Here is a 16,702-nt window from a genome sequence, read left to right as displayed (position 1 = left end):
TTCTGAGTACAACATCTCTGAAATAATCTAGTTACATTAAAAGTCTAATTAGCTCTAGGTGCATTAAGCCCATGATTATTTAAATTAAAATACCATGGTATCAAAGTAAGTAGTCATGGAACATGAACAGCCACATCATTATAAACGAACATTAGGAAAAATTACTATGTGCTACTTCTCAGTATAACAAAACAGTGTAAGAAAATAATGCAAATTTTATTTGAGAAAAATAATACGTTTCAGAACTTCAGCTTGTGTTTTAAAGTTGAAGTGTTTCAATGACTAATAATCTGAAGAATTAATACAGTGCAATATTAAAAATGTGTTTGCATTACCACTTGCATCAACAATAAAGCAAAAGTTTGAGTGCTTTTCCCTTAAATTTCATTGTAATATACAAGTAGCAATACCAATATTAAAAAGGTGCTTGATGCAATACATTTTGCATAAAAATAATTAAAGAACACAAGTAATGGAATAAATTAATAGTCTTCTTTTGGTTCCATGGGATTTATCCAACTCTGCAGTTATTTCTGTAGCAAGAGAGAAAAATAAATTAGTTTTCATTTCAGTGGACAGCAAAGCATTGATTGTACAAAGAAGAATATACAGTCATGCTGCCATTTGGAAAACAGGACTACTGATAGTACAATTACATTTACTACACTAACATATAGTTGTATAGTAGCAGATAAACCGAACAGTGTGGCCTTAGTATAGATTCATCTAGAAAATGAAAGTTATGGACTTAAACTAAAAATAAACCTGTAAATTGTAAGTCATCTTTTGCAACTGAAGGACTAAGATTGCGGGCAGACATTAGTATCACTCAGCAGATGAAAACTTTCTCAGGCTACTAAATACCTCTACTCTTTTCATAACTCACCATAATGGCAAGTCTCTTTACATCTTTTGAAGAGTCTTGAAAAGTGTTAATGATCAGACTGAGGAGAGGAGGAAAATCTTGTATAGCTGTGCCCTGGGTAGAGGAAGAAGGGTAGGTATATTATGAAGGATAGACCTCCTAGAAATTCAGCATTATGGTAAGTATATTACATTCATGTCTGATTAGAGGCAGTCAGACAAGAAAGCTTGTTGATCGTTGAATAAAGGTCTGCTTAAACTCTAAAACCAACTATTTTTCCTCTGAATAGAGGACTTTATTTATTTTTAAGTTTTGCTAAGTTAGCTGTGGCCAGGATCTGACATTCTGAACAGTTATCATTATTCCCAGTTTTGTTCCTTTATAAATAAGAAGTTATGTACTCACCATAACATTCCATCTGAGGAGGTAGCTTCATTTGTCTGCAACCTGTGGGTCTTGGATCCGATATCGGATCCGAGCCGGCAACTTGTTTCAAGCTAATGGATCCGAGCTCCTAGCTCCTCCCCTGACCCATAATCCCCTGCTAACCCTCCATGACCTCAGATCGAGTTTGCCCCTCGATATATACCCAAAAACGGGTATACAACTAAAATAGATCCGAAGAAGGCCAGGGGAAAGGAGGGGGGGGATGGTTGCAGACAAATGAAGCTACCTACTCAGATGGAACGTTATGGTGAGTACATAACTTCTTAATCTGAAGTAGGGAGTTAATTTGTCAGCAACCTGTGGGACAGAGTCCCCAGCTACCTGAACCTTGGGTGGCCATCATGGAAGGATATTGCAAAGCACCGCAGAACCAAAGGATGCTCTCCCTCTGGAAATCACGTCCAGTTTGTAGTGGTTAATAAAGGTATGAGATGAAGCCCAAGTGGCTGGTGAACAAATATCATCCAATGAAACTCTAGACTTGAAGGCCGCAGAAGTAGAGATGGAACGAGTGGAATGTGCGCGAACTCCTTCAGGTGCGGGTATCCCAGAGGCTTGGTACGCCAATAGGATACAGTGAGAAATCCAGCGTGATAGAGATACTTTTGATATTACTTTCCCCAAATTAAATTTGGCAAAGGCAATGAACAGCTGGTCGGATTGTCTATGACCAGCTGTTCTATGAGTATAAAAGCGAAGCTGCCTATGAACATCTAATGAGTGCAGCTTGTACTCTCCTTTATTCTGATATTTAGGGAAGAAAACCGGTAAATTTATGGATTGATTTATATTGGTTTCTGAAGCTATTTTGGGAAGAAAGGAGGGATTGATCCTGAGGTACACTCTGTCTGGGTGAAAGATCAAATAAGGAGGCTTCACAGAAAGAGCTTGGAGCTCCGAAACTCTTTTTGCAGAAGTGATGGCTACAAGGAATGCTGTTTTCCAGGACAAGAATTTGAGATCTACTGAAGCAGCGGGTTCAAAAGGTGGAGCAGTCAAGGCTTGAAGAACTAGTGAAAGATCCCACGGTGGTACAGCTTCTTTTATAGGGGGTCTAAGCAAGAAGGTGCCCTTGAGAAAGGTTTTACACAACTTGGCCGACATCAAAGGCCCTGTATCATGTCCCACATGGTAATGTGAGATGGCTGCCAATTGCACTTTGACGGTTGAACAACTAGCGCCTTCCTGAAAAAGTTCGGTTAGGAAGTCTAATATGGATAGAAGAGGAGCCGTAAAGGGATCTAGATCATGATGCTCTACCCAGATGGAGAAACGTTTCCATTTACTGCGGTACACTTTCCTGGTGGAGGGCTTATGCGCTGCCACAAGGATGGCTTTAACTGGTGAAGAGATACCGGGAGTACTAACTAGGAGTGGAACTGGAGCAACTAAGCTGTCAGTTTCAGATTTTCCAGGTTTGGGGTCGGTAAGTCCGGCGGATGGGAGATTAGATCCGGACTGGGATCCAGAATCTAAGGAGGATTCACTAGGTGAGACCACAGGTAAGGGAACCAAATTTGCCGAGGCCAGAATGGGGCAATGAGGATCATCCTGCTCCCCAACCACGAGGCTTTCTGTAAGAGTTGCAGCATCAGGGGTAGAGGAGGATAGGCATAAAGTAGACCGGGTGGCCAAGCATGCACCAGAGCGTCTTTTGGAGTTTCCCCTGGAGGGGGAATTAGAGTGAAGAAATTGCCGCATTTGGTGTTTGAGGGAGACGCAAAAAGATTGCAGCAGGGTTGCCCCCATATTGCGAATATCTGCTTCGCTACTAGTGGATTGAGAGACCACTCATATGGGGTAAGAAGTGTGTGACTGAGTTTGTCCACTAGGATGTTGGTCCGTCCCGGAATGTGCGTTGCAATCAGAAAGCGGTTGGTGGAGATCGCCCATTCCCATACTCTCATGGCTTCGCGGCATAGAGGGTAAGATCTTGTTCCCCCTTGTTTGTTGATGTACCAGACAACCGACATGTTGTCCGACTGAATTGCAATCATTCCTATGGGGAGGAGATTCTGAAGTGCTTGCAACACGAACAGCACCGCTCTCATCTCCAGAACGTTGATATGCAGGGAGGTCTCTGTGTCATTCCACGTGCCTTGGACCATCCTGCCTGAATAATGCCCCCCCCACCCGAGGTGGGAGGCGTCCATGGTCACTGTGGCGAGAGGGGGAGAGGTGCAGAAGGGACGGCCCGTATGGAAGTCCGAAGTTTGGAGCCACCATAATAGAGCCCTCCTGCAAGCCTTGCTGATAGCAATAGGGTGGTGAAGAGGAAGGGATAGAAAGGACCATTGCACTAGAAGTGTCCATTGCAGTACCCGCATGTTCAGACGGGCACATGGAAGGAGCATAATCGCTGCCGCCATGGAGCCTAGTGCCCTCAGGACCAATTCCGCTGGTGAAGTCTCTGATTGGAGGATAGCCCACACATGGAGTTGCAAATTCCGAATTCTCTCGGAAGTTAAAAAGGCTCGTAGCTCTCTGGTGTCTATTCTGGCTCCTATGAATTCTATGACCTGTGTCGGGGCCAGAAGGGATTTGTCGGCATTGATGGTGATGCCTAACTGTGGGGCTAGGCGGAGAAAGAAATCTCTGGCTGAGCAAAGTAGATGCCTTGTTGGGGTGGTCAGAAGCCAGTCGTCCAGGTACGGAAAGACCTGTATTCCCTGGAGTCTTAGGTGGGCCGCAATCACTGCTAATACATTGGTGAACACCCTGGGGGCTGTGGTGAGGCCAAAGGGAAGGACCCTGAACTGGTAGTGACTGGCTCCCAGTTGGAAGCGGAGGAACCTCCTGGATCGTCTGTCCATTAGAATGTGGTAGTACGCATCCTTGAGGTCTATAGAGCACATCCAATTGTTCTCCCTTAGAAGGGGGAGAATAGATTGAAGAGTGACCATTTGGAATTTTTCCTTGGTTACTGACAGGTTCAAGCGGGAAAGGTCTAGAATCGGTCTCAAGTCCCCCATCTTTTTTGGCACCAAAAAGAACCTGGAGTAGAACCCTAATCCAAGCTGGTCTTGGGGGATGGGCTGGATGGCTCTTTTTCTTAGTAGCTGCTGAATTTCTGCGGCTGCGGCCTCCCTCTGATCGGGTGGTACATTGGGGAGGTTCTTGAATTTGGGGACATGGAGTAATGGTATTTTGTACCCTCTGGATATAATGCGAAGCACCCAGCGGTCTGTCGTGATGGACTCCCATGCCGCTAGGTGCTCCGAGAAGCGCCCCCCGACTGCCTCCAGAGTGGAGCAGCCGGGCAACCCTTCAGGGCTGCTGCGTGGGCTGTTCAGAGAAAGGTTCTCTGGACCCAAAGTTTCTCAGAGCCCCTCTGCCCCTGGGGTGGCGTCCTCCCTGTCCTCCTCTGCCACGGAAGGACTGGTTGTCCGGAGCAGGTTGGGAATGTTGCGATTTCCGGGATCACATCTTCTTCTGACCCTTTTGGTTCTTCGAAAAGGACCTCTGGGGAGCAGGGAAGCGGACTCCGATGGCAGACAACGTCTTCCCATCTTTCTCGCTCTGGACAAGTGTCTCACGAACCGTTTTGCCAAATAGGGCAGAACCATTGAAAGGGGCATTCGCAAAAGACACTTTAAAAGGCTCCGCAAAGTCACAATGACGGAGCCAAGCCTGACGTCTCATGACTAGGCCTGCTCCGCTAGCCCTAGCGGCTCCCTCTGTGGCGTGGGACAATAACTGCATAGAGGTATTTGAAATTGATCTCAGAGTGGCCATTTGGGTGGAGTACAATTGCTTGTCATCCGCCGACATGGACTCAGGAGGGGAGGCAGCGTATTCTTTGATAAGATCCCGCTGCATCCTGATGACATGTGCCATATAGTTCAGAGACCTTACCGAGAAGGTCGCTGAACTAAAAACTCACTTCCCTAAGTGGTCCATTGAGTGGGACTCCTTGCTCGGTGGATGGACTGAGGGGCTCTCCTGAGCTAGTTCCCCTCTTCGTGGCTGCCGCCGTCAACATGGCATCTATGGGGGGGGCCCTTGCTCCAGTGCGATTGGTCTGAGGGGTGGATTAGTATTCTGTCCGGGCATTTTGGTATTGGCTCCACGGTGTCCAGATCCGTCCACGCCCTGGTGGTAATGAGGTCCACCAAGGGGTCGGCCAGAGGGGACACCCAAGAGGTAGACGGGCCTGCTTCGAATGCCTCCAGAAAAACGGACTCGTCGGAGGAAGACTTGGGGGCAGACCACCCACCTCTGATCCTCAGCATCTCCATGATGTCTCCAAAGGAGACATCCTCAGGGGGTGATCTTGGGGAGCCTTCCCCTTCCTCCAAGTCCGTGTCCTCAGTTAAGGACTCAGGGGAGTCCACGTGCCTCCTCTTGCACTTATGCTTGCGGGGCACTTCCTCGGGAGGGCTGTCCGAGGAGGCCTCGCCAGCAACATCCTGTTCCAATGGAACCATCTGGGACAATGAAGCAGGCTGTCCCTTTGGCCGGGTGATGGAAGCCTGGCCCAGCAGAGAGGGAGTGCAGGGAGGAGCCGAGACAAGGACTGGGGGTCCGGATGCTCTCAACAGAGCCCTCTCCACAACATCGAAAGCCGAGGGGGAACCACTCTCTCTTGGATCTGAGAGTCGGCTCCCACTCGAATCCAATGAAGGGATCGGAACCGGCGCCAAGCCATCGGATCCGAAGGACCAGTGCGCTCCGACTTGGATGGAGCCGAAGGCACACTGAATCCCTCGGATCTGAAGCTCGGGCCATGGCTCCGAGAGGTCGGATCCGACAGGCTCCTGGGCAGGGTCGGATCCGAAGTACCAAGTACTGTCGGCGCCGACCCACCCCCGGCTCCAACGCTGCTCGGCTCCGAACGCTCCGAACCCGGAGAGCAGGTCGGAGAAGGAGCAATAGGATGGAAAAAAGGTGTCGAGCTCCTCCCCGAAGGGGGGGGGGGGGCAAGAGCACTCCCATCTGCAGCTGGGCCTGGATGAACCTTCACATCATCCGGTTCAAGTCTGCATCAGACATACTGAAGGTCGATCTCGAAGAGGTCACCGAGGCAGGCCTGGAATGCCGCCTCAATGACCTCGATGGAGATCGGGCCTCCTCCTCGGGCCCTGGGGAGAAACAAGGGGATCGGAGCCGAGGAGGAGGAGACCTAGAAGCAGTGGAGGGAGAAGCCCGCTTAGCTGGTGGGGCCGAAACGGAGGTCTCGGCCCGCCGCTTGTGGTGCTTCTCCCTCCGTTTCTCCCTCCTGGCCTCCCTGTCCTCCGATGCTTTAGCGGGAGTTTGAGTCCCGGTCGGAGGAAGGGGGGCAGGAATGGCAGCAACCACAGCCTGTGGTGGAGCCACGGGAGCAGCGGAGGCCGGAGCTGAGTCCGGGGGTAAAAGTCCCACCAAGACCAGCTTCGACCTCCGCTCTTTCAGTGCCATGGGGTTGAACGCTGCACAAATGGTACAGCCTGAGGTGAGGTGTTCAACCCCAAGGCACCGAACGCACCGAGTGTGGCCATCAGCCGGGGAGAGCTTATGGCCACACTCGGTACATTTAGAAAAAATGGCTTTTGGGGCCTCAGCCATACTTAAAGAAAAAAAGTAATGTTACACACACACACAGGCCCCAAAACACAACACACACTCTCTAACGCCAGCGAAGGGAGGGAGAACTACTTAAAAGAAATTATTTATTTATTTTTTTTACTTTACTCTACAGGGAACCTAACACTTACACACTTAATATTTTTGTGAAAAAATAAGAAAGTTGACAAAATATAAACTTAACTGCCAAGTACTAGACAAGCTCACAGGAATCCAGCTATCCACAAGCGCAGCAAACTAGATCTGAGGTCATGGAGGGTTAGCAGGGGATTATTGGTGAGGGGAGGAGCTAGGAGCTCAGATCCATTAGCTTGAAACAAGTTGCTGGCTCGGATCCGATATCGGATCCAAGACCCACAGGTTGCCGACAAATGAACTCCCTACTTCAGATAAGAGGTTATGTTCTTACCATAACGTTCCATCTGAGTAGTAGACTTCATTCTTCTGCACATATGGGTATACGGATCCGATTCGGATCAGAGCCGGTAAAACTTTTCAAGCATCAGCTCCGAGCTCCAAGCTCCTCCCTTACCTATATTACATCACGTCCTCCTATCTAGCCCCAGATCAAGTTTGCTGAGACTAAAAGGCAACATAACCACAATCATAAACGGGAAAAAAATGAAGAGTGAGTGGGATGGAGGGAGGGAAGGGAGGGAAGGTCCAGAAGAATGAAGTCTACTACTCAGATGGAACGTTATGGTAAGAACATAACTTCTTTATCTGAAGTAGTTGACTTCATTCATTCTGCACATATGGGACAGAGTCCCCAGCTACTAGTATTCCTGGGAGGCCCCCATGGAAGGATATTTCTGAGCACCGCAGAGCCAAAGGATGCTCTCCCTCTAGAAATAAGATCCAATTTATAATGAGAGATGAATGTGTGCGAATTGGTTCAAGTCGCTGCTGCACAGATATCGTTTAACGGAACTCTTGACCAAAAAAAGCTGCAGAAGTGGCCATTGCTTTAGTGCAATGAGCCTTCAATACACCAGGAGGGGATAAACCTTTGTCCTTATAAACCTGTGCAATACAAAGAGTGATCCACCTTGCTAAGGACACTTTCAAAACTGCTTTGCCCAAAAATGGTTTTGAAAAAGAGACAAACAATTGATCCGACTTCCAGAAGGGTTTAGTCCTATGGAGGTAAAAACGAAGCTGTCTATGGACATCCAATAAATGAAGCTTACGTTCACCTCTATTTTGGAAATTTGGGAAGAAGACTGTCAAATTTATAGACTGATTAATATTGGCTGCTGAGAACACTTTGGGGAGAAAGGAAGGATTCATACGCAGCAAAACCCTATCCTTGTGGAAAACCAAATAGGGGGGGCAAGGAGGATAAGGCCTGTAACTCTGAAACTCTCTTGGCTGAAGTGATGGCGACCAAGAAGGCTGTTTTCCATGACAAAAACTTAATCGGAACTGATCCAGCTGGCTCGAAAGGGGGAGAGGTTAAAGCCTGAAGGACTAAAGTCAGATCCCAGGGGGGGCACAATAAGAAAGTGCCCTTCAGGAAAGCTTTAAACAATTTGGCTGAAGCCAAAGCAACCTTATTTTCACCCACATGAAAATTAGAGATGGCATCCAGCTGAACCTTGATGGTGGAAGCACTTGCACCTAATCGAAAAAGATCAGCCAGAAAATCCAGTATGACCAGGACAGGGGCTGTAAATGGGTTCAGATTGCGTTGAGATGTGCAAACACAAAAACGTCTCCACTTACTATTGTACAGTTTCCTAGTGTAGGCTTTAAGAGAAGCTACCAGAATATTCTTAACCGGGGACGAAAGTCCAGGAGTCCTGATGATCATGGAAACTGGAGCAGCCACTCCATCAGCTTGAGACTGTCCAGGTTGGGCAGGGGCAAGCCCAATGGGTGAGAGATCAGATCCGGGTATGGATCTAGAGTCCATGGAGGAGCCAACAGATGAGACCATAGGAAGGGAAACCACACGACGCGGCCAGAAGGGAGCTATGAGAATTACTTTGCACTGCAGCCGGCAAGCTCTCTGAAGGAACTTCAGAATAAGAGGTAATGGGGGATAAGCATACAGTAGCCCGGGAGGCCAAGCATGGATCAGAGCGTCCCTGGGGACATCCCCCGGAGGGGGGATCAAAGCGAAGAAGTTGCTGCACTTCGCATTGGAAGGAGATGCGAAAAGATTGCAGCAAGGTTGACCCCAAACAGGGAAGATCTTTTCTGCCACTGAATGTTTCAGAGACCACTCGTAAGGCAGAAGGATTGCCCTGCTTAGACTGTCCGCTAGAATGTTGGAGCGTCCCAGGATATGAGTTGCTATGAGAAACTGGCTGGTGGATATGGCCCACTCCCAAACCCTCATGGCTTCGCGACAAAGGGGGTAGGACCGGGTCCCTCCCTGTTTGTTTATATACCAGACTACAGACATGTTGTCTGACTGAAATGTCTGAATGAATGGCTACCATCCCTGGAGGTAGGATAGGGTGGAAAGCTCTCAATGCTAACAGCACTGCCCTCATCTCCAGGACACTGATGTGTAGCTTGGTCTCTGGAGGGGACCACGTGCCTTGGACCATTCTTCTCAGGAAGTGCCCCCCCACCTGAGCTGGGAAGTGTCCGTGGTCACTATGGCTCAAGCTGGAGGGGCTAGGAAGCTGCGCCCCACGAAAATGTCCGCTGATTGAAGCCACCACTGGAGTGACGTTCTGCATGTCCAATTGATTCGAATGTGGAAATTCATCGGAAGGTCTAGCCAGGACCATTGAACTGCCAGATTCCACTGAAGGACTCTCATGTGAAGACGTGCAAGAGGGAGGATAGAGACTGCGGCTGCCATCGACCCCAGGACCCTGAGAACTTTGGCTGCTGTGACTACTGAGTGATCCAAGATCGCCGATACATGGAGTCTGAGATTTTCTATCCTTTCCGGGGTGAGAAAAATCTTTGACTGAATCCAATCCAACCGTGCCCCCATAAAGTCTATGATCTGAACTGGAGCCAAGTGGGACTTGTTGATATTGATCATGATGTCTAACTTGTGAGCCAGACCAAGGAACTAGTGTAGGACCTGACACAAGAGACATTTGGTGGATGCAGCGAAGAGCCAGTTGTCTAGGTAGGGGAATACCTGAATGCCCTGAAGTCTCAGGTGGGCCGCTACGACCACCATAACCTTGGTGAACACCCTGGGGGCTGTGGTGAGACCAAAGGGTAGAGCTCTGAATTGAAAGTGAATGGCCCCTAGCCGGAAGCACAGAAACCTCCTGGAACTTCTGTGGACCTTGATGTGATAGTAAGCATCTTGGAGGTCTAACGAGCACATCCAGTTGCATTCTCTCAGAAACGGTAGAATGGACTGTAGAGTGACCACCCAGAATTTTTGTTTCTCTACCGACAGGTTGAGGATAGACATGTCCAGAATGGGCCTGAGGTCCCCTGTCTTCTTTGGCACTAAAAAGAACCTGGAGTAGATGCCTGATCCAGACTGGTCTGTGGGGGCCAGCTCGATGGCTCGTTTTTGTAGCAGCTTCGAAACCTCTAAAGCTGCAACCTCTCTGTGAGTGGGTGGAACATCTGGAAGGCATGCTGGAGTTATGGGACATGAAATGAAGGGGACAGAATATCCTCTGGATATGATGTGTAACACCCAGCGGTCTGCAGTAATGGACTCCCATGCCGCTGGATGTAAGGAAAATCTTCCCCCCGACTGCCTCCAGAGTAGAGCAGCCGGGCAACTCCTCAGGGTTGCTGTGTAGGTCTGTCGGAAAAAGGTTCCCTAGACCCAAAGTTTCTGGGACCCCCTCTGCCTCTGGGACAGCGTTGGTCTTGCCCCCTCTGCCTCTGGGGGACGAATATTCCTGAGTGTCATGAAAGGACTGTGATTTTCGGAACCACATCTTCTTTTGCCCCTTTTGGTTCCTGGAATAGGACCTCTGGGGGTTAGAGGAGCGGATTCCGATGGCTGACAAAGTCTTTCCGTCCTTCTCATTCTGGGTTTGTGTGTCACGTACAGTCTTCCCAAAGAGGGATGATCCATCGAATGGGGTGTTGATGAAAGACGTCTTAAAGGGGTCCACAAATTGACACAGCCTGATCCAGGCATGTCGCCTCAAGGCAACACCTGTACCAGCAGCTCTAGCGGCTCCCTCTGTGCCATGAGAGAGGAGACGCATAGAGGTATTAGTCACTGATTTCAGTGTAGTCATCTTTGCAGTGAAGGACTGCTTGTCCTGCTGTGACAGAGACTCTGGGGGCAATTCAGTTAGCTCTGATATAAGGTCTCGCTGCAGTCAGATGACATGTGCCAAGTAATTCAGCGCACGGATAGAAAATGTTACTGATGAGTACATGCGCTTCCCAAAAAGATCCATCCACCTGGACTCCTTGTCTGGTGGATGGACCGAGGAACTCTCCTGTGCCAGTTCCTTCTTTGTGGCAGTTGCAACCACCAAAGCGTCTACCGGGGCTCCCTTGGACCATGCCTGCCTGTCTGACGGCAGGGAAAGAATTTTGTCTGGCCTTTTGGGTATAGGCTCTATGGTGTCAGGATCCTTCCACGCCCTAGTGGTGATGAGGTCCACCAAAGGGTCAGCTGGAGGGGAGACCCAGGAAGTAGATGGGTCTGCGCCAAAGGCTTCCAGGAATACGGAGTCATCAGCAGAGGGTTTGGGGGCTAACCAACCTTCTCTTTGGTGGAGGATCTCCATAATGTCTCCGAACGAGACGTCCTCTGTAGGTGATCTGGGGGAAACCCTCTCCTTCATCCAAGTCCGTATCAGTGGTAATGGACTCAGGGGAGTCCAAGTGCCTCCTCTTGCACTTGCGCTTATGAGGTTCCTGTCCAGTGTGACTCTCTGGAGAGGATTCGTAAGCCTCCGGGGGTTCCCTGAGGGGAACAACCTGGGGTTGCCTTGGCATGGGCTGTCCCTGAAACAGGGCAATGGGAGCAGAATCCGAAAACAGAGGGGTCTGGGTGGGATCCGAGGATGTGAGCTGAGGTCTCAACCCCTGGGAGAGGACCCTTATCACTGCCCCGAATGCCGATGGAGAGCACCCCTCTGGAGAATGTAAGGAAGAGGCTCAACCCAGCACCGAAGCAGGGACCGGAGCTGACGATGGGGTAGTCCGGACACCAAGGGTGGGACCCGAAAGAGCAAGATCACGACCCTCGGGTCCGACTCCCCTACCACGGCTCCAAGATTATCCTGGATCCGAGATCAGATCTGAGGAACTCAAGGTGATGGCCGGCGTCAAGGAAACAAAAACCATCGGCGCCGACCCCACAGCTCCAAAAGGTCTCAGACCCGAGAACCCCGAAGCATAGGGTCGGATTGGGGAAGGAGCAATAGGGTGGAACATAGAAGAATAAGAACCCTCAACAATGGGAGAGGGACCTGGTAAGACCCCCATCTGAATCTGGTTCTGGATGAACCTCCTCATAAGCCTGTCCATATCAAGTTCAGATACACTCTGAGTCGATCTGGAAGAAGCGGCCGACTCGGGTATGGTTCGGATCAGAGGGGAGTGCCTCTGCTCCGATGGCTCCGTCGGCTCTGGCGAGAAACAGGGAGAGCGGAGCCGAGGAGAACGAGACCTGAGTACCTTGGAAGATGGGCTGGAGAAGGACTCCCTGTCCGGAGACCTTTTCCTGGTCCTGTCCCTCTCTTTATGGCACCTCTCCTTCTCTCTCTTGCACCTACCTCTCTGAGACGACTCCGAGGAAGCTGGCCTGGTGGGAGGTTGAGTCCCTGCCTGCACAGAGTCACCAGCTGAGGAGGAAACTGAGGCAGACTCCAGGGCAGAAGCTGGTAGCAGACCTTTAGCCACAAGCTTAGCCCGATGATCCTTCAACGCCCTAGGACTGAAACCCGAACAAATGTCACAGGAGGCAGAAAGATGGGCGACCCCTAAACATAGAACACACAGAGTGTAGCCATCAGCTGCAGAAAGCTTATGACCACACTCTGTGCACTTTTTAAAGAGAACTTTAGGCTGCTCAGCCATAGCAAAGACAGAAAAAGCCCTAGTGCCCACACACACACACTTAACAGGGATTGGGCCTAGGCGGGAACCAGTGACACAATACTACACAAACACTTAATAACTATCAATAAAATTTTTTTTTTTTTTTTTAGACTAACACGACGACCAAACGCGATGTAAGGGAGGAAAAAAAGGAAGGTATACACACTCAGCAATTAGCAATAAAGGACCAAAAACCTTACCAACTAGCTAGAAGCTCAGAGACCATAATGCTGACTCATAGAGCGGCGAACGAGATCTGGGGCTAGATAGGAGGAAGTGATGTAATATAGGTAAGGGAGGAGCTTGGAGCTTGGAGCTGATGCTTGAAAAGTTTTGCTGGCTCGGATCTGAATCGGATCCGTATACCCATATGTGCAGAATGAATGAAGTCAACTACTTCAGATCAGAAGGACAGAGTCCAAAGCAAATTTTCCTGAAAGGATGTCCTTATGAAACATCCTTTGGATATCAGTGGCTCCATAGGAAGACTTGGATCTGGACATCACATCCAGTGTGTAAGTGCCTTGAGAAGCTTTTGAGCACAGGCCAAGTTGCTGCACAGCTTTCATTTCAGAGTTGAATTCTGGAAGAAAGCTGTAGATGAATCAGCTGTTCTAGTGGAACTGTAGCAAGAGGCTTGTTAAATTTATTATGGCAGAAGTGTATGTGGCCAAACAGCCATCTCAGTAAGGTACACTTAGAGACTTCCTGCACAAGCATTCCCTATGAGAAAGAAACAAATAACTGGCAGCACATAAGATTATTGCTATAAACTGTTAATGAGGTGCTTCCTGTTGTCAGATTTGATTCCTTCAGCCTTCAAAAGTCTGTTTTTAATTTCTCCAAATGTTTTTTTGGTTCTCCTGTTCGATTCTCGGCTGGAGTGCCTTCTGTGTGGAGTCTGCATGTCCTCCCCGTGGTTGAGTGGCCTCTGAAAGACATGCTTGAATGGGCATGCCTTCACTGAAGGTTGGGCGTCAGGCTGGCAACTCGACACCATAAAAAAAATCTACTGCCAATCATTAGCGGACCGGAGTTACGCTGTGTTGACCCCTAACCGGGAAAAGCCGAAAAGACAAACAACAATAACTTAACAGGAATGGACATCATTCTTGAGTCATGGTAAGATTAGAGTTCAAGATATAAGTACTGCTTTAGTTTTTCATCTTTGTCAAGAGTGCTCTTTTCAGCAGCAGCAATGTACCCAGAATTGCCACTTCCTGTAGTTCTTACAGGGTTACATGCATTGGTAGCATACTTATGTTTGCTTGTAAATGCTTTTTTATTAGCCCCATTGCTGCTACTACAATTGTGACTGTTTGCATGTCTTCAGCACAAATTGCTCTAGCTTTTGTTTGCAAATTCTAGTATTTTATGACTGTGTCACTCTCAGTATACAGGACACTATAATCACTGGGAATAGTCATTAAACTTTTTTTCTTTTACTATTGTATCAGTTTTTCTTGATTCTACTTTTTTGACTGTTGATATTGGAAGATCTCATATAATGAAAATCTCATTTTCAGTAATGCTTTCTGGTTCATGTCTCCAGTGCTTCTCAGCTATGTCTACAGTGTAGTGTTTGCACAATCCTCAATGCAACACTCTTGCCACATTTGTGCCTTTCAAATTACGATCCTCAGCCTTGAGTGCATTACAACTAGAAATGATATGTGCAAGCATTTATTTGTTTCTCCCACTATTTCTCTAGACTTTGTAAACCAAAATGCACAAAGCTCACTATCTTGAGATGCCATTATTAGCCCTTCAACCTTTGGTTTAAATTCACCTCTCCTTAACCATGCATCAAATCTCGTTCAACTTGTGCCTGTTCCAGGAGTTCTTTAAACCTCTCACTAAAATTGTGGTCTTTCCGGTTTTCTTTCTTTTTCTTCTGGTTTTGTTCTTTATATTCTTTCTTTTGTTTTTGGCATTTTTTCGTGCTGTCTGATGTTCACCTATTTCTAGTCTGATTTCCATTCATACTCCTTTCTAAAATTCTTCTGTACTAAGCAATGATGTCATCTTACTTTTTTTGTGGTTTAGAACCTTGACTGTGTTTGGATTTGACATTGTTAACAAATATGTATGCAATTCCGTGATTGCAGACCTATACATATAGTCGGTTTTGAGGAGATCCATATCTCTTCAGACCTTCAGGTCAAGGGATATATAATCTTGTCATGCACTGGTTATTTTATATCATTTGATAATCATGAAGTATTTTTCTTATTTTCTTGTCCAACGATTCCAATGCTCTTTGGGGCCAGGCACCCAAGTGGTGGGCTTTACCCCCACACCCCCCAACTATATATACCAACTCCAAGATTGCAGTGGAGTGGAGAAAAGGGCAAAGCTGTGTAGTTGGCTAACTACTTCATTGTCCTTGGAAAATTCAGTGAATCACGGAAGTGATTTTCACTGAATATGTGTTGATGAATAGGTGTTCACTGAAAATAACTTTCAGCGAACTAATATAGACCCTATTAATTTGGGTTTATCATGACTCAACTGTAAAGAAGTTTGTGCTACTTCACAGTCAGCACAATGTAATTGATCAGTTTTGGTGTACCTTTTACATCTGTAAGCATTCCGCAGTCATTGAATGTGGGATGCTGTCAAATACTTTTCTGTAATTCATCTGTTTAACAGTTAGATTATAACCTAATTTTACAACTCTCTATTATTCTTTGCTTAACAGTATATGATCATTTGTTCCATGTGACTTTTATATTACCTTTATTGTTATTATACTGTCATAACTGATTTTTTTTTCTAAGTGACTTTATATTCTGTCCATATCAATTACAGTGCATAATTTATATATTGTCAGAAGGCAACTTATTGGTCTGTAGTTATTTGGATGACTTGATTCACTCTTACTTAGGGCTCTTTATTCAAAGATATTAACAACTTTAGACAGAAGTTGGATCTTTCACCTGGAACTGTGAGTTCCCAGTTAGGAGCCTTTCTTAGTTTTGCTTCAGTTTTTCTGACTATTACTTCATCCCATTTCATAGCTTCTATGTCAGAGTTTATTATTGTTTTTTTTAACTCTTCTCTTCAATTCCATATCTTTCGATGTTCAAGAGGGTCTTTCTTCACAAACCACTTCTTCAAAATGGACCATTTTTTTCTTCTTCAGGTGGTATTATTCAGCAGTGTATCTAGGGTGGGGCAAGAGGGCCAAATGCCCCAGGCACAAAGTGTTGGGGGCACGATCAGCCAATCCCGATCTCTCTTTAATGCAATACTGGCTTTTAGAAGCTGGTATTGCATTTGCAGTCAAACATGAGTGCTGTAGTGCTCCATGTATGGTCTAAAACCTAAGTGTTGTAATGCTCATTGCAGGTAGGGTATACACTGTAGCAACTGTTTGCTACATTTGTAGCAAGCAGTTTGCTACAGTTTAAAAAGCAGAATTTTTTTTGATAATATCATGAGTGCCATAGCACACTGTGTAGGCAGGGTATAAACTGTAGCAACTGTTTGCTACATTTGTAGCAAGCAGTTTGCTACAATGTAAAAAAAAACCTTTTTTTATTATTTTTATTATTAAAATAAACTGAAGGAGGACTGGGGGCAAGGCACAGAAATGGGACCTGAATGAGGAGGGGGGGGGGGTGTCATGCATCTGTCTACCTGGTTGGTGTGCTACTAGAAGGAATGTCCTTTTTTTTTTTTGCACCTTAAAGTTAAAGAGAGGGGTTGGGGTATAGAACTCATCTGATACAATCCACCAGTGCTTAAATGAATGCTCGTAGTGCACTTGTACCTGATCGGCAAGTCAGGTGCAGTGCGGATTGCACCCCCAAATAGCTT

At 47.2% G+C, this 16,702-nt stretch overlaps 1 protein-coding gene across 1 annotated transcript in view; it reads right to left on the bottom strand.

Moving 5' to 3' along the window:
* Positions 1–220: 220 nt before the first annotated feature.
* LOC122800105 (dynein axonemal intermediate chain 2-like) overlaps positions 221–16,702 on the bottom strand; it is a gene marked incomplete at its 5' end in the record, with an annotated part of 133,848 nt that continues 117,366 nt past the window's right edge. The window contains one exon of the mRNA XM_044069627.1: positions 221–533. Coding sequence (XP_043925562.1) covers positions 528–533 — 6 coding nt within the window. The remainder of the gene's footprint in view (positions 534–16,702) is intronic.

This window comes from Protopterus annectens, chromosome 4.part0, assembly GCF_019279795.1.
Source record: "Protopterus annectens isolate FY-2018-M chromosome 4.part0, PAN1.0, whole genome shotgun sequence".
NCBI lineage: Eukaryota > Metazoa > Chordata > Ceratodontiformes > Protopteridae > Protopterus > Protopterus annectens.
The sequence above is the reverse complement of the archived record's forward strand: the minus strand, read 5'-3'. Positions and strand labels throughout refer to the sequence as shown.